Raw genomic sequence first — 26,200 nt, 5'->3', positions numbered from 1 at the left:
TTACTTTTTTTTTTTTACCCACTTTATTTATGTGTGTGTTTCTATAAACATTTTAACTACTGGACAGGACATTTCATAAACCGTAAAAACAAACCTTCTTGCCCCCAAAATGCAATCTAACCAGCTTTTTGGTCAGACACCAGCAATGCTGCCAGGGCAGGTAGGTGGTATCCCTAGATAACCTCCCACTGGGCATGAGCCAGCAGCTCACTGCCTCAGATCCTGAGCCTCTGAGCGATGGAGAGGAGACAAGTTTAAAGACCTGGTTGCTCTCCTACTCCAGGGATTCAGCAGGAGGAAAGTGGGCTGAATCAAGAATTTCCCTTGATGGAAAGTCAGAGTCCGATGGAGGGGCTGCAACACCCACTTGCAGGATCAGACACAGTGACCTCGGCAGGCCTTGGAGCAGCCTCGGGGCCGTATCAGGGCTGGGCACTGAAACCACGGCCCAAATGCTCCTTCCTTCCAGTGGCCCAAATGCTCCCTGTTGCCTTGTTTGCCAGGTGCAGGTGTGAGCAGTAGGTGGTGCTTAAAATCGTCTCGCTCACTTGCAAGGGCACGAGTTTGTGGGTGCTGATTCCTCGAGGGGGGTGAGCCTGGCTTTAAGGCACCATGGGGAGGGCAGGTGGGGTGTCGGGCTGGCAGGGGAGGCCCAACCCAGCCGGGTGACCCAGTGTGGATCGCCAGGAACCCTGTTGTCCTGAGGAAAGCACCGTATCACACGTGATGAGAGCAGCACGTGGACTCTCAGTTCCCCAGGTTCATGTCTGTGCCGTGGATGAGCCAAACGAGGCGGAAACAGATGGCCAGGAATCCAGTGCCCAGGAGATCACCCAGGGCCGTGAGGTAGGGGATGGAGAAATTATCCGGGTCCAGAGCCTTCCTCCACATCAGGCGCACGATCAGGTCGGCCACGTAGAGCAGGATCCCCACCTGAGAGAGGCAAGACAGGCCCTGCTGTGAGGCAGCGGGAAGGTAACGCCCAGAAACCCTCAGCTCAAAGCCAAAGTGATGTGGCCATGGCCAGGGTATCAGAGCTAACAGGGGGCACTGAGCAGCTGCACCTTCCCCAGAGAGCTGGTGTGGAGATCCTGCTTGAACTGCGCACCAGCACCGCCTGCCCAAACCAGAGCCTGGCCACACCAAAAGCATCTCCCAAAGGTGCAGTTCCTACCTCCCATGCCTTGAATGGGAGTGCTCCCACTCACTCCACCAGATGAAGGGCTCCTGTGAATATGCAGGCAACCCCAAAGGACAAGTTCGTTGCCAGACTTTTTTCTCTTCAACCTTCTTTTTTCCATCAGAAATTCAGGTCATGTCTGCTTTGTTTTTCCTAAAAGTCTCAGTGGACAACTGGAGTTTGAGGCAGTTTTTACATCAAAGCTATCCCAAGCAGAACTGACATGTTAGAAAAATAAAATAATTTCTTTTTTTTCACCTCAACATTTTAAAAATCTTTGTTGTGATTTCTTTTAATTCTTATTTCATTCCCAATTCTGATAAACAGATGGAGGAAAAAATACTTTGGTTAAAGACTGTCTAGTTAATTGAACTAAGAAGGGAGAGAGAATTTGCGCCCCACATCTGTGGTCCCTCCATGGGAGACCACAGCACATCAGGAACCAAAGCCTGAGGCAGCATTTCTAAAGGTGAAGACTGCAAGCTGGGTTGGGAGAAAGGGAGGAGGAGAGATGGGGGAAGCAAATTAAATAACAGAATCACAGAAACTAAAGCTGGCTGGAAATTCAAGAGTTTTACCAAGATCATTTGTCTTCCTCAATTCAGGATCAAATACATCCACATCTTTCCTGATGGAAAATTTGTTTAACTTGTGCTGAACAACCCTCAGAGATGGAGATGCCACACTAAGCAATCAACCCCCTGGCTTTTTTCCCCCCGTTTTTGTTTTTCCCAAAGCCTAACATGAATCTACCTTTTTCCATTTGAAATCCATGATTTCATGTTTCCTCCCCTAGTGACCACACAGCAAATATTATTCTGTCCCTCCCTACAGAAATTTGGTAGATTAAAGGTAGTTTAACCAGATTTTTCTCAAGCCTCTCTACTTTGGACTAATTAACCCCAGTCCATTCAATCACTCCCCTGAGGTCATTTTTTCTGGGCCTCTGATCTTTCTCTTTGGGCTTCCTCCAACTGACCCAAACTTTTCCCACCCCTTCTTTCTTACTGTCTTTCTTTATAAAAAGTATAACGGGGAAAAAAGGACCAGGCTGAGTGTATTCTCCTCCTTTGGCCTCCACGGGAATCTTTCGGGGTCAGTGGTGTTGCTGGGATGCTGCTCTTTATGCTGTCATTTATTCTTCGTATTTTCATGCTTGGCTTTGGTTGAGGAGTTACCTCGATGCATAAAGAGAAGAATAAATATTTTCCTTTACAACTATGGCTGTGCTGCTGGGCTCAGGGTTGTGCAAAGGTCGAGAAAAACTGATTGTTTACACACACAAGGAATTCACCCTCAGAGACAAGGCTGCTTGTAAGGCAAAGTGAGAGTCAGCCACCTCACCGTGCAAATTAATTAATCACTGATTTAAAAGGGCAAATGAAGTCAGAGCCTCTGTGAGTTCAGGCAACAGCCACATGCATTTCTGAGTGAGAATAATAAAGTTTACAGGGCAGGAAAAACAGCAAAAGGGAACAAGCAGGACAAATCAGATGATCTGCCCATTGCCTACCAGGAACTTTTACTTTTGAAGAAGAACTGCTCAGGGCCTGGGTTTTCCCCTTGTTTTTTTACCCACATGGCCCTGCCCGCAGGGATTCTCTAGGTCTTCACCATAATATGTGACACTGGTTTCCAAAAAGGGTGGGGAAACCTGCTGGCTGGAGTTCACTGCTTTTCACTTGCCTCTTGCTGGGGTGACTAGAGGCAGCCTAGAAATACTTGGAGCTTAGAGACTGAAGAAGTGAACACTTTAAAACAAGGTACTTCCTTGCTAAGTGTGTCTCTGCACACTCCCTGCAGCTCAGGACGTTGAGAACTTGTTCCTCCTCTCACCCTAAAGCACAGTCATGCTCATGTGGGAAACCAGAGCCTGGCAATTTGGGTGAAGTATTACTGGACCTACAGAAGGTACATGATAGATAGAAGCACACCTGAGACAACAGGAAACAGAGGCTGCTGCTGGATGTTTTACTGTGACTCCTTTTTAACCTGGAGAATGCTGGTTTTATGTTATCTGATAGGTCCCTTTTGGATGAGAGTTTGGGGTTTACCTGCAGCAAAGCAGCGGCCAGATAGAACATCACAAAGGTGAAGGACAGGGACGTGTGGCCTCCCTGCAGCAGGTGGATGGTGTAGAGGAACACGAGGTGCCCTGGGATAACCAGGAGGAACAGGACCCGGGCTGACTTGGAATTCACCCCTGCAGAGCACAGAGACAGAAACAGGGGTAACAGCAGCTGCAGAGGGTGCAGGAGGGCAGGACACAGTGCATATTTTAATGCATAAACCTGGGGCTGTCCCCTCCCACCAACCACACTGCTAATGCCTTCTCCAGATCACACAGACATGGGAAGCATCTGCAGGATCAGCCCAGCAGCTTTGTCTAGCACTGAAACTACATGCCAAAGACTTTGTGCTCCATGCTCATCCACTCTGATTCTTGCAGACACTCCTCTCAGCTGCTCTCTGCCTCTTACAACTTCTGCTCTGCCTTGCTGCAACAGATTTTCCCAGTTTATAGTTTGATCTAGCACTAACTCTCAACCTAACAGGGAAAATCAAGAGGAACTCTATAAAGACAACAGACCCAAAATTGAGTTTTGCTGATGCTTAAGTATTTCCAGTGCTGAAGACGGAGGAATTGCTGATTTTCAGCAAGATTATGGTCTATTCACCGCTCTGTCCACAGGTGACAGCTCTAGGCTGGCCATTAAAATGACTTTCTGTTAGATCAAATCTAAGATTCTTTTTCAATTACTTTCTTTAGTGCTCCCTGAAGGCCACTTTCTTTGCATGCCAGTGAGCAAATATGCCATAAGCCTTTTTTTCACCTGCCCACTGCAAAGATGTTTTCTCTCAGATCTGAGAATTCTCTGTGGAAGGGGGAAGTTCTGCCTTTGAAACCCACCTAGTCCTTCACCAACCAGGCTTGGGAAAGGAGCTATCTGTGATCACAGGCCTTGAGACATGGACACCAAGGGTTCAGGGTCTACCTGATGAGAAGAATGTGGTGCATGGGTTGGGCCAATTCTGCCTCATCTTGTACGGCAAAACTCCAGGCATGCTCCAGAAGTGCAGGAATGTAGAAATTCGGCTGGCTTGGATGGCAACCAGATTCCCTCCAACACCTGTGAGGCCAAAACACAGAAAACTTGTAAACCAGCTTCACCACAGCAGGAAACATCAATCTAAAACCTAACCCAAGGTGAGTCAATCTGCATCCACTGAGAGCAGCAGGGAGAGAAAGAGAAAACCTGATCCCTGCATCCCTAGTGGTGCTGCACTATTCACTTTGCAGGAACAGCTCTTAAAAATCAGGAAGGCTCCAGTAATTGTATCCTTCTGACTGCTGACTGAAAACATTTTCCCTTTCTCCCCAGCACTGGATGTAAATGCCATGTGGCCTCTGAAGAGGATGTAATTGCACCTGGTTTGACACAGTCTGTGAACAGCACCCAGGGAAAGCAGTGCAGATGCTGCTCATGGCCACTTCTTGGATTTACTCACTCAGAGAACCATTATTATTTAAAAGGCAACAGACATCACAGAGAGTGATTGTATGTCTGTCTGAAGGTACCTAACACACTTGTTAAATGAGAAGGAATCATGAGAATGAATTAGAACCCAAATATGTTAGCTAATTAAAGTAAATTAATTCCTTCCAGACTGATTAATTCTAGCAAACATGAAAAAGCCGGTACATTTTCCAGTAGAAAATAGAGGGATAATGATCTGTGGAGCAAACCATCCCCACCCTAAGTATTTTCAGGGTGGAAATGCCACATAAAAGATAACAGTGAGCCAGATGCTACAGGCTTCTCATGTTTTCCCTTCCCTGGAGAAGAAACCATCATTAAATGTGAAATTTTCCAGACGGGAATCAAAGTGAAAATACTCAGGCTGTCTCACTGTGGCTCAAGGTGGGACCTGAGCCATGCACTGCCATGCTCTGCACATTCAAAGTGAAGAGCTGCCTGTGCAAAGACACAGAGCACTGCATAACTCTGCCACCAGCTCTGCCAAACGAGTCACCTGTCCCCACAGAGCGACCTCTGGGTCAATCATTGCTCAACTAAAAGGCTGTTGACTTTCCCAAGCAGGTTCCTTGGCTAACCCTGCTGGAAAGGGTTTGTCAGCAAGGTGGTTGTCTTTATGCAGATCCAGTAAGGTGGCAGCTGGGTGACACCCTCTGGCACTGCAACAGGACACCATGCTTTGGGGGTGACATGAGGCCAAGCCTGCCCTAGGAACCTGGGTTTCCCCTGGAATGGCCTGTCCTACAAGAATGTTATAATAAGATAAAAAAGCCAGTGGATCTTCAGTGATACAAGGATTCCCAGCAGATTGTACTGATAGGTGTGTGTATAAAAGTACTGTGAATATAAATATAACCACAAATATACACAAAATATGTTGAGACATATATATTAAAAATCCAATTATATCCAATCCACATATATAATCTTTTAGATACATACATGTATATAAGATTATTATATTAATATTTATCAACAATCTGTATAGGGGATGCTTGCACAGCACAAATTACTGAGTGGAGGGAAGGAAACAAGGGAAAATGGATTTATTGTGACATCCCAGTAGGTTTGATGTTATGAGAAGTGTCAACATAGCTCTCAGAGATGCTGTTAACCTTTCTGCACAGCTCTGTCCTCGCTGCTATTTTGCTCCAGAGACACTTCAAAACATAAGCAGGGATGTGATGGGGACCAGTAGTTCCACTCATGATGGGAGCAGGATCTTGAACACTGATCTCTCTGCAGGGGCAACAGCAGATACCAGAACCCTTGGGAGGAGGGGGAGGGATAAATAAAAGCATGCATAACCCTCCAAGCCCAACCTACCGTTAATCACAGGTGTGAAAACTGCCATGCCTTCAAAGTTTGGGTCAGTTACAGTTTTGTCCAGGATGAGCCCACCAATGCTGTTAAAAAAAAGGACAGGAAATGAGGGTGGAACAATCTTTTCCCAGGGCAGTTCCTACACTGTGAAAATAGCACACTGAGGTGGGTTACTGCGTCTTCCCCATTGCCAGGGTGGGACTGTTCACCATGTACCCCTTTTACAGCTCAGTTTTCACCAACAGAAAGCATTACACATTTTGTGAATGGCATAATGAGTTCAGAAGGACCTCCTTGGCCACCCCCAGGCAAAACTGGTAGTAGTTAGGAAAGCTTTATCATTCTCACACAAAGTTTTGTTACACTTCTGTACTGGCCTTAGCAGTTTTTAAAAATTCTCTCCCAGATCTCTGCTGCTTGTGAAAGATGTAGCACAGGAGGAATGAACTACCTGGCTCTATGTTTACCAATATTTTCCCCTTGCAGCTGGATAAGAATGAGGTTGAAGCCTGACAATTTTTGATGATCATCATCTGTGCTTTCAGTCTCCTGGCTGTCACCCATGTGGTGCCTGGATGTGCGAGTGAGACTTAAAATGATTTGCTTTTTTCAGTCCTTTGGGGGCTCCTTATCTGCTGTCTTGCAGCCTGTTGGAGAGTCACCAAGGGCTGAGAAGCTCTGGGCAAACACCCTTCTGACGTCCCTTCCAGTGTCACTTTTGATGGCCTAAGTGAGCAAGGGGTCTCTCTGCAGTGTGCACACAGGGGTGGGCTGGGAGCAGTGCCTCCTTTACCTGCTGATGCTCATGGCAACAATAACTGGCTGCCACCCAGATTTCAGGACTTCGGCCAGGGAAGGACTTTGCTTGGCTATAGCAACCCAGAGAGGGATCATGACAATGAAGACAGCACAGATCAGAGGAGAAAGGTACTTCACATCTGGCAAGGAAAAGAAATCTTGAATTAAATGCCCGCAGCTTCACTGGTTGCCAAAATCGTATTGCACAAAGATGGGAAGAAAGGCAGCAGGACTCTTGCTCCAACCGAGTTATGTTAGATGAAAAATCACATGAACCATGATAGTCCCCACAAAGCCACCTCATTCCACCACAGAAATCCATAATTAATCCCTGAAAATCACTGCTAGAGGATGCTGCCTGAAAATCAGCAGGATTCAAAGCAAGTTATATTTGAAGACGAACAACTCTCCAATTCCATCTCCAACTAAGAAAGACAAAAAGTCACAAAATTTCTGGCTTCAGGGTACAAATCAAACAGCAGGGAAAGGGGGAAACTCCTCTGTGGAAGCTGTATCCTACTTAGGGCACAGCTCACACCTCACACTTTCACCTAAAACAAGAGGTAAGAGGTAATTTAGGAGGCAAGCTAGCAGAATTGCTGAGCAGCTGGTCTGCTCTATAGGAACAAATGTTCTCTGGCATGTATAAGCCACTTAAGATCTGGGATTTCTTTTGTGCTAGCTTGCATGTGCTTCCATTAGGTGCTTTTTCCATTCAGCAGAGGCATAGCCTTGGAGTGATCTTTAGAAGCAAAGAAATAAAAAAAAAAAGTAGATGTGCAGCACTAAAAGAAAATAAACATGACTCAGAAGCATGAGAAACACCTTCGAGCAATGGGGCTGATGCCAACCCTTTTGATACAAAAATGCTTCTTCAACAAAGCTCTCCATCTGGTCTCTGAGCTGGGGCCAAAGGCAGTGGGATGTAACACCGACTTTGCAGATAATCTGGGAGATGAAGCAGCTCCAAGTGTGCATTTTTAAAAACGTCATTGCCAGGGCCTTGGGCTACCTGGATGCAACAGCACTGACGTGATGGCATCTTCTGTGAAGCAAAGGCTCTTACACAAAGCGGTGCAACTCTTTAGGAGTGGCTTCAGTGGGCGCTGAAATGCAGCTCCTGGGGAGTTAAGAGTTTTGTCAATGCACTTTAACCCCTGGAGTCATCCAGGACAGGTGGGTATGACAGACTTAGCTGCTGTACTGGGTCTCTTACCCACACCCCTCGTTGTTTCCAGCAATTAATTCCTTCTTAAATAATGCAGACACAGAGCACTGGAGTCTATCAAACCTTATCAGAGCCCACGGAAAGACTCCTGGTAGGATGAATGATCTTCAGGCTCCACATTCCAGTTCTGCCACATTCTCTCACAGGCATAAGCAAGCTGAAACCCTTTGGCACAGTTTGTATCTCCACTGTGCAGGACCAAGAAGGACCAGAGACAATTTTTAAAAAGTTAAGAATCTTCTCTGGCAAGAGGATATTCTGCAGAAGGAGATGATGCTGCATCAAACTTTACAGACTCATCATTATTTTTGAAGGATACATATATATTTTGGTAGGATTCAGAAGTTTTTAGAGTGTGACCTGTTCTTACTACACACTGGGGAGGGAAATGGATTTGTTCAAGCACCATCAGCAGTGCCATCCTCCTACCTGCCTCACTTCATGGTCCCAATGACTTGGGTGCTGACTATTTTCCATCTCAAAAGGCTCTCTAAACTACTCTGGCAACCCCACAAATGCTCTCTGGTCACGGCCATAGAGGTTATCAGTTGTTCTGCCGTGTGCTCCCTGGGAGATATTATCTGAGGCATAGCAACTGAAAGACAGATCAGCTTTACAGAGGCAGGTGTGATGGCATCATGGAAAAATCCTATTAAAAAAAAAGCACCTCTGAAGCTCAAGGAGGACTGGATGGAAGCAATTCATAGGCCTCTCCCTGCAGTGTGTGCTCCTTCACTCCCTCACTTGTGCTTGCACATGGAATGAGTTATGCAAACTGAGAACAGCTGCCTCACTGCTTCTGCTCACAGTCTGAAGCAACAGTTTGGGTTTCAAATGGTATTGAGTTTGCTGGATCTTTTTATTTTCCCATTTCTGTTCTAGGTTAGGCTCACAGTAAGTAGCCTAATACCTTAAAAGCAAGTCAGACATATATCACCAATGTTTTGAGCTTCTGAGGTTCAGCAGGTGCTCAAGTCTTTGGCAACCAGCAGCACAGCTAACCCCAGAGCCACAACTCCTACTCAGAGTCCTGCAAGCACAAAACACTGCAGACTGCTTCCCTCCAGCTGGATAGCTTGTTTATCCATGACTCTCCATGTGAGAGGATACAAGAATATTTTACAAGTGCCAAAACCCTGAAATTGCCTTGTGAAGAAGGACCTGCTATTACCCATGCACAGGAAGTAGTTTTGCTTGGCTAGTGGCAGATCCAGGAACAGAGTCAGTGTCACATATGTCAACCTGCTGTTCCAAAGCTGCACAATACATGTTGGTCATTTCTTTGACAAATCCCAGTTGTGTTTATTAGGCTCTGCCTCCCAGTTTGTTACTAAAAGAAAGTCTGGAAAAAGCCTCTTTGGTCATTTTTCTATCCCAGTGGCATGACAGCCTCCGTTCTGAAGCACGCCAGAAATGCTTAGGCAGCCTGCAGTAATTTCACAAGGATTTGTGAGCTCCCTTGCTGAGCTGCAATTGCCTGCTCAACACTGTACCTATGTACTTGAAGAGTGTACTGCTGATTCCTGCCAGGAGGGAAAGGGTTATCAAATCTCCAAGGCTTGCTGCTATGGGTGTGGCGACATTGTCTGGATTGATCCCAACTTTCCTTGCTCCGATGATCACTCCAATCATCACCAGACCTAGAGAAGACACAGAGCAGGCATCAGAGAAAGCATTCTGCTATGTTTTGCCCCAGAGGGACGTGGGGGTCTAAGAGAAGCGAGAGGCACATTACCCACAGCAGCACCACGCAGCTGCAGGTTGGACACCCCAGGAATTTGTCCTCTTGCTTTCACCAACCTGAAGGGTATGACTCTGCCCTTATGAACTGCACCAAGGGCCCAGAGGCACACAAGCAAATTCCAGGGATCAAAGGAGATACCAGCAGGCAGCCCAAATGTAGAAGCTCCCCTCCTGAGCAGCCTAATCTTTACTGCCTTGAAGCAGGACCAGGCACGAAGCACACTCATAGATAAGCACACAGCAGGCATACAGCAGCTTCCTGGTGCCATCCCCTCCTCTGGATTCCATAGCACAAAGATATTTTCCATATTAGACCAAAATTCCTCAAAGTTTGAATCACCAAGGAGCAATGAGTTTCCTTACAGGAGCCTGCATTAGCCTGTCAGCCCAGCCATCAGACTGAGCCCTCATGTCCCAGAGTCTTTGGAGCTGCTTTAATTTGCACAGGGTGCATATTGATGCTGTGAGCAGCTCCAGAGCCAAGGGGTTATGGAGGTGGCCCACATCTCTTCCCTCGTACTCTGAGGTGCACCTGGAATATGGAGCTGCTTTTCAGCATTGTAGGGGAGGAGGGAAGTTTTGCTTGCCCAGGTAAGTTTAGGAGCACAAACCCCAAACCTTGATGAACATGTGGGAATTCCTCAGCTATGACATCTCTCACAGGCCTGTGGAAGAGGCACCTAGAATAAGCCCTGCCTGGCCAGGCCCCACTGCTGTGTAAGTAGCATGGGCGGCCTTGAGACAAGACATAAGACATCTCTTCAAAGTCCTTCCGTGGCTGACAGGCTGCACCAAAGGAAGCCTGAGAAATGGTGATTCCCTCTAGCTCCCCACCTCTCTGTCCCTGTCTACACAGCCCCTCCAAAGCTGAGCATGCACAGGAGCATCAGCTCTACCCCAAGAAATGCCACATGTGCACCTTCTCTGATACAACATCCCTCATGCAAAAACACATCCTCACACAGCATGACATTTCCACAGCGGCCCTCCCAGACACCCACGCTCCCCTCCCCACAGCACAGCTCATGCTGCTTCTCTCCCTGGCCATAAAAATAGCAGCTTCCCATCGTGCACACCCACACACAGGCTGCCTGTGACCGTGTCCAGGGAAAAAAACTAATGTCAGCAGCAAACCTGAGACAGTACAGCAGCAAAGCCTCTCTGCACCACACCAAGCAGGGAGATTGTAGGGAAGGGTAATGAAAGCTGAGCTGCTGCTTTTTAACAACTGCCTCATCCCACGTTTTTCATCAAAGGCATCTACAATCACCCTCTGACTCCAGCTTCGGGATATGCACTTGTTCTAACTTGTCCTTTTCATTTAGAAAACTTGCTGTATCCGATGTGCCAGCTGCCTCTATTCGGGGTACCATGCTGCCCTCGTATGGCAGCCGTACAAACTGGAGATCTTCAGGCCGCTCAGAACAGCTCCTGCTGTCCAGCCCGTGAGTTCCCCTGGAAGAGGAAGAGCCAGGGGAGAGGACTGCCTGGTTCCCAGCTCACACCAGGTAAAACACAGCACTGGCCACAACCCCACTCAGGGTATGAGGTGACCCAAGTCTATCTCGAGCGTGGTCTGGATTTGTCTGCTAACAGACCCTCCATTTCCTGGGTGACATTATTTCACCCTCCCCTGGGAAAGGGCCAGTGTAGATGGCACATGGGGCACCCAAAGGACACGAAGTGGGGGGAGTGTGTGTACACCCATGCACAGTGTGTGGCATTTTTCATGTGATTTGATTGCTGCCTGTGGATGCTGAGAGCCCAGTGAACAACAGATGATGGGGGAAGAGAAGCAAAGGCAGGATGCAGAGAGGATGAAAGCAGCAGACACAGCTCCCTGCATCCCTCCTTCCTCTGCCAGACCAGAGGGATGCCAGCTGGGCCTCCCTGGTGGCAGGGACAGTTCATTCCCCACCTGAGTGCTGCACGTTTGATCTGAGGAAGCAGAGCCACTCACCGAGGGAAAGTGCAGCTATGAAGGCCGTGGTCACGCTGCTGGCACACAGCACAGCAGCCTGGCTCAGCTCCACAGAGCCCTTGGAGATGGCTCCCAGGATCACAGCAGCAACAGCAGCCAGAAGTCCCACCACAGTGGCCTGGACCTGGGGACCAAAGTACAGCTGGTGAGCACTCGCCCACATCTGCTCCCTGGGAGCCCTGGCTCCACACGACTGCAGCACTGCCACACAGCTTGGAGGACAAAGCCTGGCACAGATGCTGATTGTTTATGTATTTAAACAGCATCCCTGCAAGGCTCCACTGGATCAAAAAACAAATCCTGACAAAGTTTGGAGAAAAACTCTGTGGGCTTGCAAAGGGCAGATAACACTTCAGCATAGGACACCATCAGCAAAGGAATAGCCCTGGTCAACACAAAACTGGGCTCCCTATCAGCACTGCACTCCTAGGAGGCTGGGAGCTGTGGAGGGAGATAAGGGAAAGCATACAGACCCATGTCACAAGCCCTGTGGTCTTGCCATGTCCAAACTCTAGGCTGGTTCCTGGATTTTAACAAGCAGAAGGAGCTACAAGAGGCATTTTCTCCCATCTCTCCCCTCCTGCCCAAGGCTGATTCCCAAACACTGCCAGTAAACGACAGGCTTTATCCAGGGGCTGCTGTGAAACAGGGATTGTGCCACAGCTCCTGCTGCAAAAGGAGTTCTATTATTTCAGTTTGTCCACAAAGGCAATGAATGTCTAGATGTGTTTTACAGCTAAACTACAAGCTCTGGGGCCACACAGAGCTTTACTGGAGGTCAAGTCCTGGCTCTGCTTGACTGTGTTGAGGATACCTGCCCCAAATCACCAGCTCTGCATTCAGCACTGCTGGAACAGATGCTGCTGGTTTGCAGTATAGCAAGAGAAAAGGGACTTTTTCATCTCCCAGCTGAAGTGACTTACCTGGATAAGGGCTAAATTGCAGGTGGCCATTTTCCATTGCTTCTGAGCATCATCCATCTGGCCAGTGTTAGCCTAGGAGTCAAGAGAGACATCCTGTAAAGCTGTTTCTATGCTACAGGTGGCTGCTGAAGGCAGCTTCACCTGGTCCCTGGGGGAAAGGGGCTGTCAGAGAGATGCAAATGAAGGTCACCATCTCCCAGCCTTCCCTGCACTTCCCTCTTGACACTTCTCCACCATGCCCCAGCCCAGTGTCCCAGGGGCATCAGAGGCTCACACTGGAGGTGCAGAGGTGTTGCAGGGCACCCGGCTAAAGGTGGAGTGGGCATATCCACCACGTCCCACACATAGAAAAAGCTGAACAAATTAAACCATTTTTTGTCCTTTGTTCCCCCTAAATTGCTTTGGTAAGCTACAGTTTCTCCTGAGGCACAACAAAAAGAGGCCAAAGTAAATGAAATTGCTTAGGGAGATAGAAGAGATCAAATATAGAGTAGCAAAAGCTGCTGCAGGTTCCAAGAAGCCTCGGTCTGCTCCCCCTGAAGTAGGATTGCTGGGAAGCTCTCAAGGATCAACACCCACAGAAAAGCAATCCAGTACTGCAGCTGACAGCTGTGGAGCCCTGGCTTTGTCTCCTTCATGTGTCACAGGGCCCCAAATATCAGCAAGTGGCCACTCAGGGATTAATTCACCTTCAAAGTGCGGATGGTAATTCTCTGTTCCAGTTAAAAAACGAGGGCAAACACATTATTTTAATGCTGACACCCCACTAGTTTCTACTTAGCAGAAAAGGGCATCTCTCATACAGTGTGATTATATAAATGAAGAATCTCCTGATGCCCCCTGTTAATCACCCCCCTCCCCACACCCCCACCAGCTTGTTAACACTCACAGCAGTGGAGAGCCTGGATGCCAGTGTCATCTCCAGATTACCCTTCAGGCCAACCAAGGCAGGAACCAGGATAAACACTTCTGTAATTGTCCGAAACACATCCCAGTGCTGGAAGAAAACAAAGGCAATGACCTCAGTTTGTGATGCTGACCAGTCCAATGCTGTTGCACCCCAGGGCAGCAGGTTCTTGGCTCACCACCTCCAGGTATCCTGTGCACATGGGGGCAGATGCTGCCCTGATGCATTTTGTGGTTTGCATTTTGGGAGTGAAGGAAGGAATTTTCAGCTTGCAGTATTCTTTTTCCACCTCATGCACAACAAAGCACTACCCTAACAAGGAAAGATTTTTCTTTCTGGGGGCAACAGAAGATTTTGGGAACCCACAAATTAAAATGTGCCTTTAGCATTAGCTAAGAACAACACGGAAAATAATTAAGGTTCACAAGCCAAACAAAATAGAGCATGTTCTCCAGCCTTTGCACTGACACTAGATACAGGAACCTCTATTGCTAACCAAACTCAAAAGAACAAAAACAAAAATCTGGAAAATGATCTAACAACAAGAAGTTGTGTCTGTCTATTCTCACCAAACTTGTAGTCAAGCATCTAAGGCTCATGGTGGGAGGGAATGAGATTTCTGCATCTCTTCTCCACAGGCAGCTCCTAAATCTTCCTGTTACCAAGTACATTCCCAGTACAGCTGGAAAAAGGTTTTGAATTAAGATATCTCATAAGACAAACTGCTGGGCCAATATCTTGTCTGTTGTTGCTCCTCTGAAGCTGAACTGTATAAAGCTGTTGAATCAGCTGCAACACCAGAGACAATCTGAAAACTTAAGAAACTTTTTTGACTGACATGTCTTCTCTAATTTCTGTTCCATGCAGTGCCTTGGAATATAATTAATTCCTCTTCCATGCTTTCAAGGGTGTTGACAAAGTCCTGCTGTAGCCAGAGAGGTTTAAATCAGGATGAGATCACAGAATGGGGCAGTTCAGCACGAAGGAAAAGTAATGAGCCCAACATCTAAGAGCAGAATACAAGGAAAAAAGGGTGGCTGTAATGAGTCAGGTCAAAGGTCCATCTAACCCATCCTTAGCTCTGCCAATAATCAAATTTGGGTGTATAAAACAAGAATCTACAAAAATGACAAGTCAATGGGATAATTCTCCTGTGTATTTTCCAGACTATGACTATCTGCCACAGGGTACTGAGCTGGTGAGTGTTTTCTGCACACTTATCAGTGTTGAAAGCATTTCTCTTTCACGTCCCCATCCAAACTCCCCCCTCCAACCCATGTGCCATCCTGTGGCAAAAATTTCCATAGTTTAGCTACACACCATGTGAAGAATCAATTTGTTCCTCATTTCCAACCTGTCACTGGCTAGTACCCATGGTGGTCCTGAATCCTGGCACTAGAGGACAAAACAAACCACACATCCCTACCCACCTTTTCCACATCCACTGGGATTCTATAAACCTGAATATCCAGGCAGTTGGACAGACTCAATAAATGTTGACACATTCAGCTGCCAGCCTGTTAGGAAATATATACGGGGTGTAACAGCTCGGTGTTTTTCTCTGGCTGTGCCATGGGAAGCTGTGGGAAGCTGTGGGAAGGTGGTGGTGTCTGTCTGCTGGGAAGACCTCACAGCTTCCTTCTCAGTCAGGATGAATGAAATTGGAGCTGAGCCAGTCCTGAGCACGTTGTGGGAGGCACCTCTCAGAAGTGCAGATAACAGGCAAAACATTATTATCAATATAAAAAAGGCACTTTTCCTGGCAGTGGTGACCTGGAAAAAGGCACGTTTGAAAATGTTAAAGGTACATTACTGTTGTGTAAACAACCAACAACACTACAACAGTCCCCTCATTTGACACACTGCAGTTTTGTTTAAATTTGTTAACATGGAACTTAAATACCTGAGAAAAGCTAGGGGCGGACACCTTTTTTAAAGATTCATATCCTCCTCCCTCCTCTCTCTTTAATTAAGAATAAAGATCCAAACATATCTTTGACACTTTCAAAAGAAAGAGGAGAAAAAACAGACTTTGTAGTCACAAGGTAAAAACCCCCAGTCATTTAAAGCACAGAGGCGTGCAGAAATTCATACTTAAGACCTTGCATATTTTGCACATAAAAAGACATAAATGGAAAGCAACAGGAAAACTCGACTGTTTGTATTTTCTCTGCACTCCACCTTCAGGAAAAATGACTTTGGTATATCTAGGTAAGCTCCAATCCTTGTGACATAATAGATTTTGCAGGCCTCAAGCCATCATAACAGAAGTTTCAGCATATGAGGTATGATTTTTTGGGACTCTGCCTTACATATAATTACACCTAAAAGCTCTGAACAATTAATAATCACACAACTGTGCTAATAAAAAAAGCTGACTTAATTGCCTCTATTTGAGTCTCATTAGTGACTCATCACGAGCCCAAGGACAGATTCATAATGATTTATACCACAGCATCCAGGACTCCATTGTGTTAGTGACTGCAGAAATACACAATAAACAGATGATTTCTGTGCCATCAACTTGCAGGACTGTCAGCTGGAGGAGTGGGTGAGTGGGGCAATTTGGAGCCATGCAGGCAAGGAATGACCTGAATGAAGACACCTGAACAAAGTCTAGGAAATGTCTCTGTCCTTTGAGACAAAAACTGGCCTCAAAAGAACAAAAACATTCCATGCAGCATTGCAAACCCACACAGGGTGACACAGAGCCAGAAAGAGACTCCTTGCCACTTCACATTTTCATACTGGAGTTTCAGCCCTAAAACTCAGCTCTGAGGAAGGTGATCTACCCATGGTGGCTGGATCTGCTTGTGGGGTCCCTCAGACAGGTCATGATGGATGCACTGAGCCAGCTTCCCCAGCTGCAGTGCTTTAATCCTGCTCCTCACCCTGTCCTCACAGACCCACACACGACCTGTTACCTCCCCAGGACATCCATCTCCCGTGGCAGCAGGTCAGAAGCCTCAGAGGTTTTCCATTGCTCTGAACAAGTCAACAGAAAGATCAAAACATACTGGAGTACAAAATGCAAGACAATTCAAAATCCTTTTCAAAGCTGATCATCTCATGGGCTTTTGTGAACAAAGGACAGAGATATCTTATGTCTGTGACTTTTATTTGGACTGTGTCCCACTCCAGTGGCGTGGAAAAGGAAAGTGAAAGGGAAGCTTTCCTCCTGGATTCTCTGCTTCGAAATCTGATCATCCAGCTTCAATCTGATTCTTCACTTTACTGTAAAAGAGTGGGCCAAACACTGGCAGGGCCCTTCAAGGTCTCCAGCAACACCAGCCAGCCCAAAATCCAGATGGATCAGCTGGCCAGGGATCACTGGAGCAGAGGCAGAAAAAGAGTCCAGAAGAAAAAAACCTGTGCCATGCCATCAGCCCTGCAGAGAGGCTGCATCACCTGCACACACAGAAAGAGAAAATGGCAAACATCTACTTCTTTGGGCATCCATTTCCTACAGCATGGGAAAGCCAGGTTTGAGCCTTAGAGTCAACTGGGCTAGATAAATCTCTTTTGTTTATTTTTCTTTTAAACAGTAACATGAACAGTTCTTGGTTTCATCCCAGGGCAGATCAGAAACTGCTAAAATCCTTAGAAGTTTGATAAGATATGAATGAGCAAATTCCACTTTGTTCTCTTTACAGCAATATGAGCACTGCAAAAGACAGCATCAGCTGGACTCACAACACAGAACCGAGTTATTTCAAGATATTTTGTATGTAATAAAAGAAGGGCAGCAGGATTAAACTCAGTATTATCTATGCTCTAGATACCATCCTTAAGCTTGCCCATATATCTCCCTGTCCAAGGCAGACACAGTTTCCTAAGAATGTTTTGCAGTCACTACAAATAGGGCAAAACATTCCTCAGCCAGACAAAGCACTAGAAAACGGGCAAATCACAGACTCCTGGACTTGAAAAACCTGTAGTTTCAGAATGTGAGCCCTCATGACTGGCAATATGAGTCTTATGGGACCTGGCCTCAAGCAAACAAACTTAGTGTCAGGTTTTAGTTGGACAGGACTGTTTCTAGCTCTCACACTTGCAGGGAGTTGAAAATAAACAGCTCAAAGACAAAGAAGCACAGAAGAATATCCCAAACCTTTAAAGGCTAAGATCTTTGCACTTTCCCAGCTACTGGTTTTGTTTTTAGCTATGTGGTTGTTGATAGCATGGCAGCTCACCTCACTAACATCTCTCCTGTGCCAGTTGTGACTCTCAATGCACTGGGCTCCCTCCTCTGGGAGCTGAACTCATGGACTGATGGCTTCTATTTCAACACAGTTCACCAGAAAATACACTTCCTTTGGTTGTGCTTCATGCCTGACTCCATTTCTAGAGCCTAGTGAGCAAATATACCAACTAGATTGCACATTGTTATTCAAAGGACAGGTGCAATGCACACATGCATGGCTTGTGGTTTCCATCAGTTTGGATACAGTTACATTTTTGAACACAGCCCAGTTCTTAACAAGCGAATTGATTCCTTCCAGACAAAGACCTATTCACTCCAAGGTACAGAGTGGGTATGTTCTGTCTTTCTCCTTGTCTGAGACAACTGCTAACTATTAGCATAACATCTTGGGTAGTTTGAGAACTTCTGTAATGCTGCAAGACAGGTCTGTGCCTAAGCACAGCACAAGGTGGAGATGACAAACACAGCACACAACAGCCTGTGCCACTCCAGTTAACCCTTCTTTGATATTCCTTGTGTTCCCTTTAATTCAACTTCTCTGCCTTCTTTGTTTCTTCCAGTGCAAGAAAAAAACAAGCAAGGTATTGTCTTTCCAAACATTCAAGTATCCATATTTAGCTCCTCCTGTGGTATTAATGCCAGAGAATCCAATGTACTCCAGTGAGCTCAGAGTGCAGGATATATCCTTGGGAAACTCTGCCAGCCTTTTGATTTGTAAATCCACCGGCATGAGATGCCCAAACTAGATCAAATTTTACATTTCTATTTGTGCCACTGGTACAAAGGAAAGACGGATGGGATAGATCCTGGTTGTGGGCACAATGGTGTAAATGCAGCAGCACTTCCTGGAAGTCAGTGGAAGTTATTCAATTTAGAATTCCCACCTCAGAAACTGCCCAAGAAGCACACAGTTTGTAGGCAATGCTAATCATCTTATGGTGGCATGCCTCTCATCACAGTATCTAAATGCTTTCTAGACCAAAGATTACATTAAGTTGTTTCCAAAGAACTGAAGGCATGAACTTGCCTCTAAGTAAAACAGGTAGTTAGTAACAACCCTGACCTAGATCTCCTTATCAGCAATTTTTGAAGGAAAGAAATGCTATCATGCAACTGGGGAATATGCTGCAGTCTGATCCAGTTGCTTCACAGCAGTCCTTACCAAAGTGTTTAGCTCAATACAGAAAAGGGAGCAGCCAGTCTAATGCACCCAGCACAGTGTTAGGCAGCCAGTCTGAAAACCACAATCCCACATTATAAGGAGCCCAGCTATTGATCTAAAGGAGATGGATAGTGTCCTTCTAGCACAGCAAAAGCCTACAGTCACACTACTGACTGGCTTCTAGGACTGCACTCATTAAAAACAAACAACCACAAATACTCAAGGTCAGAGCCTTAGCCCACCCTCTCACCACAAGTTGCCTAATCACAGGTACCTACTTGAACAACATCCATCAAGAGGCCAGCAGCTACCATTCCCAAGCCAGCCAGAAGGAACGGCACAAAAATCTGGGAGGCAATGGAGAATGAAGTCTCTGGGAGAAATCCACTGGCTGACCTGGTCAACTTGCAGGTGAAACCTCTCAGCTTCTTGCCATGGAAGCACAGTTCCAACTGTAACTGGGTGACCACCATGGTCACACACTGTTACCCCATGCTCGGCAGGAAAATGGAGGGAGATCAGGACATCAGACAGATCCTCCTTGTAGCTCTCTCCAAAGTCAGAAGGAATGTTTTTCCTCAAACTACAGCAACGATGCCAAATTGCTTTAGTTTCTTCTCCTCTGAGGAGCACGTCCAGATGATTGCAGCAAGGGTATCCTCCAAAATTGGTTCAGCTGGGTTGAGCCCAGGTGGCAGCAAACTTGATGGACACAACTTCTCTGATTTATGTCCAGGGGGGAATTAAAAAAGAGAAGAGAAGATTGCAGAGATGTCTGTGGATGAATAGAAATGAGCCCACACCCCATTCAGCTCCCACCACTTCGGTAAAAACCAGTAAGACCTGCTCAGGCTACAGCACTGAAAGAGTGACAGGTCATACAAGAATCCCTCAGCATGCTCAAACACACTGGTGTCCTTTCTCCTCGGGTTACACTTCTTGTCAGAGCACGGCGTGCGTCTGATACGATGGTTTAATGTGTAAGCCTGCTGCAAACCAGCCCAGCTCCCTCGCTCCCACCGCAAGCACTGCTGAACTTTCCTCACTGTCCCGAGGCCGAGGAGGTGGGGAGTTACCGACCACGATCCATTCTGCACTTCTCCAAGGTGAAGAAAGGTCAAGGAAAGCACGAGCCCGCGTCTGTCTCAGCTGACGGCATTACGCAGGTCTCAGCCCCGGGCAGGTGACACAGCTGAGCCGGCTGCTGACACCAGATCTGCCCTCTAGACCCCGGCCCCCCGTGTCCGCTCCATGGGCTCCGCGGGACAGAACAATCGGGCTATGCCAGCTGTACCTCTGAATGACTGGCTCTCAGGGGGAAAAAGGTTCCGAGAGCCAGCCAATAAGCTTCAAAAGCGAACACCCTTATCTGCTGTCATCACTTCAACTTTCTGCTAGTTTGCAAAGGCCAAGATAAGAGTCATAGCCGAAGCCTATTTAAGGTAGCTCCATAATTTCTGTGCACTACAGGCAAGGGAGAGAAAGGGCACTCTGTGAGCTGGTCTCCCTTCCTGCTCTGAAGTGAAACACGCTGCTCCTGCATGCTCCCGGGAAGGCACCGCCTTTGAGAGGGGGTCTCACCCCAGAGGCTTCATGGTTAAGCAGCTGATACAAGGTCAAAAAACAGAGCTACACCACAGCTATATATGGCCAAAAAAAAATTTGTATCCTGCTCCGTAAAGGCTTCAGCTCAAAGTCAAGGATGTAGGGAAAAGAGTCGTGGTATTTTGCTGGGGCTCCTTTCTAATAATTAATCTGGGCAGACTAATTGAATCAGAGGGTCAAAAATCTCTAAAAACCACAATTTAGGACGGATCAACCCCTTCCCTCACACCCTCTGCAGAGAGAAAAATGGCTTGTGGACTCTGTCCTTGTGACAGGGTCCCCAGCATTGCGGGGGAGTTGGAGAGAACGTGATGTGCTCGCAGCTAAATAGGGAACTGAGGAAGCTCTCAGCCATTTAGACAGTGTTTCTTTGGTCTGAATTCACACAAACCAAAGCCCGGAGCCTAACAGGCTGAGGTGACAGCAGATCTCCCTGGAAGCACGGCAGGGTGGAAAACAAACCCAGGCTACAGAGGCTCTGTCCTTCGCTGCTTTCTAGGCTGTTATTTTGGTACAGCCCCTAAAACCTTCTCCAATCCCAGCTGCCTTGGTGTGTACATGTGTCTCCACCACCTAACAATGGCCCAGTGAGCTGAAAGCTAACAGGAGAGTACATTTAAGCTAATCTAACTGGAAAAAGGTCCCACAATAGCTGGAAGAGGGGGGTTAATAAAAATCCTGTAATAAGCACACATGACCCAACCTCTTTATACCAGCTGGGAATAGAGAAATGACAGTATGAAGGCCCAGTTCTGGTTAGTCATTCACAGAGGCTTCAAGGAAATAAAAGACAATTTCTGGACAACTACCATAGGTTTTCAAGTTCAAATAATGTGCCTACCTAGTCCCATACGTCACTGTATCAGCTAACTGGGTTGATGACAGGCAGAAACATTAATGTAAAGGAAATATCAATGAGCCTAAATGACTCAAATGACATTAAAAAACACAGCAGCGACACATCCTGTACTAAACGTCAGCCTGACAGGGTTTATGAGTTTATCACGCTCCATCTCTCTCCTTCTAAGCAGGCACCATAAAAAGCCCTCAACCGATAAATCAGTATGCAGAGAAGGTAATTGGTTCAGGTGACCCATGTGTGTACACTGGGTCCTTTTATTATGCATTTAAGGAGCCTCTGATAAAGAGCTACACCATATTTGTGAGCAAGGAGATGCACCACATTTTCCTGGCAAATAAATATACCTTATTTGTCCAGAAAAGACACAGCAGGTTTGAGAAGAAAGACAGCATTGCTCAACAGTGGGAAAAAGATTGTAACTAGCTAGTGAAAAAATGAAAAAAAAAATCCCCAACAGCTCACGGCTGTACCACTCAAGATGGTAAAACCTGGGGAGGTGCACTGCTGCCCTTCTCTGCACGCAGATACACCCTATCCCCACGCTGCCAACCACTCAACGAGTAGCATTGTCCTGGAGGAGCCAAAGCAGAAACAGACTCTTTGGTGAGTCCTGACCCTGATCTGGGGCCTCCATCCACTGGCACAGTACAAAAAACAGAACGGAAAGATGGCAAGTGTCTGAGAGCACATTTTCATATGTACCTTATCATCCCTGCAAAGAAGAGACAGAAATGCCTGTGCATGCTCTCACAACGTGGCAGTGTGAGCAACAGGCAGCTCTATTCCAACACCACGGACTCACAGGAGGACAACGATTTTTGGGGACTGCACATCCCACTTGCTCGAGCACTACTACTCCTGATTGAGCCCTCTGTCACATCAAGCAGTCTATTTTTGTTTCTAACCTTGCTCTTCTCTTCCCCACTTTAGGAAAGCGCAGAGAAGAGAACTTGTGTGGAGAGAAGGAAAGCAGGCAGATGGAGAGTGCCTGGGGCTCCAGGACTCTCAGGGACCCACTGTTGTTCCACAGAAACAGCAGCAGCAGCAGCCAGGCAAAGGCCAGGAAAGAAGGGCAGCAGCAAGTCCATGATGAGATGTGCTCAAGCAGTCCATGGTCATGCACAAACAGCTGCTGTGCTAATTGCCAGAAGCCACGTTTCCTATGAGATGTTGCATGGGTTGATTTCCCATACTTTAAGCACTAATATGATAGCTTTTAGTGAGCTCTTTATTTGGAAAAACAGAAACCAGACTTTTGCAGTTTCAGAGGAGAATGAGGTTTGCCTCACATTTTGTTCATATTAGTGGCTCAGTTCTTCCTAGAAAAAAAAAACTCCCAGGGAAGAAACATTGAAAGAAAAGTCCTCCTCCAACATCGTAAACCCATCTGCAATCCATTTCACACTTTAATAACTCACAGTAGGAAGAAACATACATTTAATGTCAGAGATCCATAGGAACAGGCAGGTCTAAAAAGTCTAAAAAATAAAAATGGAAGTGGCTGCTCAGTGTTCAAGACTCTTGGGAATAATGTCTAAGGACACAAAAAGTGGTTTGACACTGTGTTCTCGATTTGCCTGGTGTTCTGTGACCTGACTAGACATTCTGCTGGGTACCAAGTACATGCTAAGGTCAGTTAAGGATACTGTGTCACTCCTAAGCCTTTACAGCTCTTCTTGCTCAGGGAGATCAGCCCTGGGTTAATGACAAAGGAACACAGCTCCAGATTTGTGAAAGGTGTCAATGTAAGCACAGTAGTTTCAGTGTCACTGTATCAGATAGGTCAGGGTAGTTTGACCTCACAGCTAGTCAAATAACAAGGTTAACAAAGAGGCATGCAGTGAGAGTAACCCAGAGTGCAGAGGCACGGCAATTTATAATCTGGAAATTAACTGCAGCTTTAAACTGTCTAAAATTAGGTGCTGACAACTGACTTAAAGGTCTGTATTGCTGCAGCATAGGAGGAAAGATCCCTGACCATCACAGAGTCAGAAATGGGACTTAAAGGATACAAGTCATCAGCTGTGAGGCCTTATAAAAGGATGTGGTGCACAGGCAGGGCTGAGCTGCTGTATGAAGTGTTAACAGTGCTGGACGCCTTGTGCAAGGAAGCAGCAGATGCAGGGCTGTCCAGAGCTACATCCGTGAGTGGTATCACCACTCCATCTGCTGCAGGACAGCACTGTGCCACCCCAGCCTTGGGGCTGCACTCACCCACCCTCTTCCCAGGACCAAAGGGAGATCTCTGCACAGGACTGCATGCTCCTAATCATCCTTCAGATACTCTTTAGGACCACGTTCTCTTTTTTATCCAGAGGAGGAAAGGTGCCAGAAAAGCACCACAGGTTGTCTCTTGAGAGCTGCACAGTGCATAATAGCTGACTTTGAGGGACATGCTGTCATAGGAAACTGCTGCAAATTCTCCCTTACTATGCCATTCCCAGAGCAAATCCCCTGCCTCTGAAGGAAAGTCCCCCAATTATCCCATATTGGGTATGTCAGATGAGTTTCTTTCCCTTACCTGAACATAATCCAAAACCATGCCTGCCAAGACCATGCCAAGCCCAGCTAGGAGGTATGGCAGGAGCACTTGCAGGCAAATTGAGATGGCTGACTCTTCCTGTGACTTTGCCATGGCCACTTTCTCCTCAGCCAGCAGCTTCTGCTGTGCATGCAGAGAGACATCCTCTGCTTCCTGGCTGCCAAGTCGTCTCTCTCTGTGTTCACCCTTGCTCTTTCCTTTGTGCCTGGATCGCTCTCCATTCCTAGACCTTCCCTCTTTTCTCCTCTGCCGAACTTCCTCACCTTTCATGGTGGCTTTCTTGAATCACAGTTTTTCTGAAAAACGAAGTCAGAAACAATGAGATAACAAAAAGAAGTATCAGGTAGGTGAGAGACAGGAAATCCTTTGGCTCTTTGTGCACTCCATTAACCTGACAGCAAACTACCACCTACTCCCCAAACCCAAGATGCTCTGCTGGTCCAAATACTAGTACTTAGTTTACCTTCAACTTTGTACAATGTCAAACCAATCTCCCTTTCTGTAGTTGCACCTCTTCCTAGGCCTGTGTTCACACTGCAGTGCTTGCTGTGCATCCGGGCTCTTCCCCCGAGAACACTTAGAAGAATGCAGAAGGTGCTGCACATGGCCTGAACTCTTGACCCACCAGCTCTCACACTGGGAGTCACACGAACTTATGAGCCCAGCAGAATCCAACCCTTTTCAGGACCTGACCCCCAGCCAATAAATGGGAGCAGTTGACTTCCTTATATCCTAGCATCCCACAGTCCAGCAAAGGACTGACATCCAGGTGTGTGCTATGCATACTACCTAGCACAGCTGTCCACCTCTCCTCAATAACAAAACAGTTCTTTGATCCTCATGCTAATCCGGATACTTTTCCTTCCTTTTGTGCCTTACTTGACCCGCATGCACTACATGACTCATCTATCTGCAAGGAAGTTGCCATGACCCCACAACATCTTTTAAGAAAAAATAGACATGCAAAGCTCTCACCAGTAGTCCTTTTGCTGCCATCAGATCTCATTTCTTGATAGAACTGTCATTCATACTGCCTGTCCCACTGCTGGCCCAGGCAGTGCCCCAAGTCTTTCACCCATCACCTCCTGCCAGCCCTCATTTGGATCAGCCTCTGCCAGATGTTCTCTGATGCTCTCATTTTCAGGATGGACCCCTAACACCCCGAGGCCCTGCGCTACCCCACGTAGGACCAATCCTCTTCTTGCCCAACATCTGGGGAGCAGAGGAAACAGCTGGGAGGCCCCAATCACGGCTGGGGAGGGGTGGGAGGAAGGATGGGCAAGACAAAGTCCCGCTCTGCGGGCGGAGGAAACGCGGCCCCGTCCCCGCGCGGCGCTTACCGGCTCCGTGCGCTGCCCGTGCCGGGGCTGTCCCCGCGGGCCCGCGGGCGCGGCCGGGGCGATGCGAGCGCGGGAGGCTCCCGCCACATCTGGGCGCGGCGGGGGCGGCTCGGCGCCCGCCCTGCGCGGCGGCCGCGGGTTCGAGCCCGGCCCCCGCCCGCGGAGGCGGAGGCGGCGCCGTGAGTGGCAGTCGCCGGTCCTGCCCCGGCGCCGTGCCCGCACCGCGGCCGCCGCACGCCCCGCCACGCCGGCAGCAGCCTCGGCCCCCTCCCGGTGCCCCCCGGCCACAGCGGGGGCAGTCCCAGCAAGGACGGGTCCCACTCGGGGGACAGCCCCCGGGACGGCGGCGCTGCGGGGCCCGGAGCCGTCCCCCGCTCTCCCGCCCCGCTCCCGGAGCCCGTGGAAAATGGTAGGGAAAGGGTGACAGCTTCCAGCGTGGGCAGCGTAAACAGGAGGCTGCAATTAAGAGCTGCGGAAAGACGTTTCCTCTGTTTGGGTTTGTCGGGATATTTTTTCTTGGGGTTTTCTTCCTCCTCATTTTGGCATTTGCAAGAGCTCGTGTTGCACGCTTCCTGTGCAAAAGCCTGCCTCCACCACCGGCACAGCAGAACTTCTGTTGATTTGTTTTTTTCTCCCCCTCCCGTTCTGAATCAGTGTGTTAGAAATGTGATTACAGCATCCATCACACTTAAGCACATAAATCTCATTAAGCACTGGAGTAGCCATACTCATGCAAGTCTCCTGAATCATGCAGCTCAAATTTCCAAAACAATTGAGGATATTAAATCATACCTCAGTACCAGAGCAAACTTATATCCTGCTGAAGTCTCTCAGATGTCATGCTATGCTAAAGGGCTCTTACA

At 47.5% G+C, this 26,200-nt stretch overlaps 1 protein-coding gene across 8 annotated transcripts; it reads right to left on the bottom strand.

Annotated features, from left to right (window-relative positions):
• Positions 1-26,200, bottom strand: SLC41A3 (solute carrier family 41 member 3). 8 transcript variants are annotated; one of them, XM_048315933.1, is made up of 11 exons: positions 26,130-26,200; positions 23,977-24,293; positions 13,605-13,712; positions 12,716-12,787; positions 11,772-11,916; positions 9,562-9,708; positions 6,836-6,980; positions 6,046-6,125; positions 4,177-4,311; positions 3,235-3,383; positions 1-933 (listed from the first exon to the last, which is right to left on the bottom strand). In XM_048315933.1, exons 2-11 carry the CDS (start codon positions 24,265-24,267, stop codon positions 748-750), a joined length of 1,458 nt encoding a protein of 485 aa, XP_048171890.1. In that variant the 5' UTR covers positions 24,268-24,293; positions 26,130-26,200; the 3' UTR covers positions 1-747. The 8 variants fall into 8 exon arrangements, with proteins under 8 accessions (XP_048171890.1, XP_048171887.1, XP_048171888.1 ...); XM_048315930.1 differs by lacking the exon at positions 26,130-26,200 and adding an exon at positions 25,338-25,425; XM_048315931.1 differs by lacking the exon at positions 26,130-26,200 and adding an exon at positions 24,973-25,230.

The sequence above is a fragment of the Corvus hawaiiensis genome, chromosome 11 (genome assembly GCF_020740725.1).
Source record: "Corvus hawaiiensis isolate bCorHaw1 chromosome 11, bCorHaw1.pri.cur, whole genome shotgun sequence".
NCBI classification, from domain to species: Eukaryota; Metazoa; Chordata; class Aves; order Passeriformes; family Corvidae; genus Corvus; species Corvus hawaiiensis.
The sequence above is the reverse complement of the archived record's forward strand: the minus strand, read 5'-3'. Positions and strand labels throughout refer to the sequence as shown.

What these genes read in the sequence shown, in the direction of transcription:
- SLC41A3 (XM_048315933.1), bottom strand. Translation starts at nt 24,267, where the DNA reads ATGAAAGGTGAGGAAGTTCGGCAGAGGAGAAAAGAGGGAAGGTCTAGG. An exon ending in TACACTCTTCAAGTACATAG is followed by an intron (nt 6,981 to 9,561) that starts GTACAGTGTTGA and finishes TTTCCTTGCCAG; the next exon opens with ATGTGAAGTACCTTTCTCCT. An exon ending in GTTGCCATGAGCATCAGCAG is followed by an intron (nt 6,126 to 6,835) that starts GTAAAGGAGGCA and finishes TTTTTTTAACAG; the next exon opens with CATTGGTGGGCTCATCCTGG.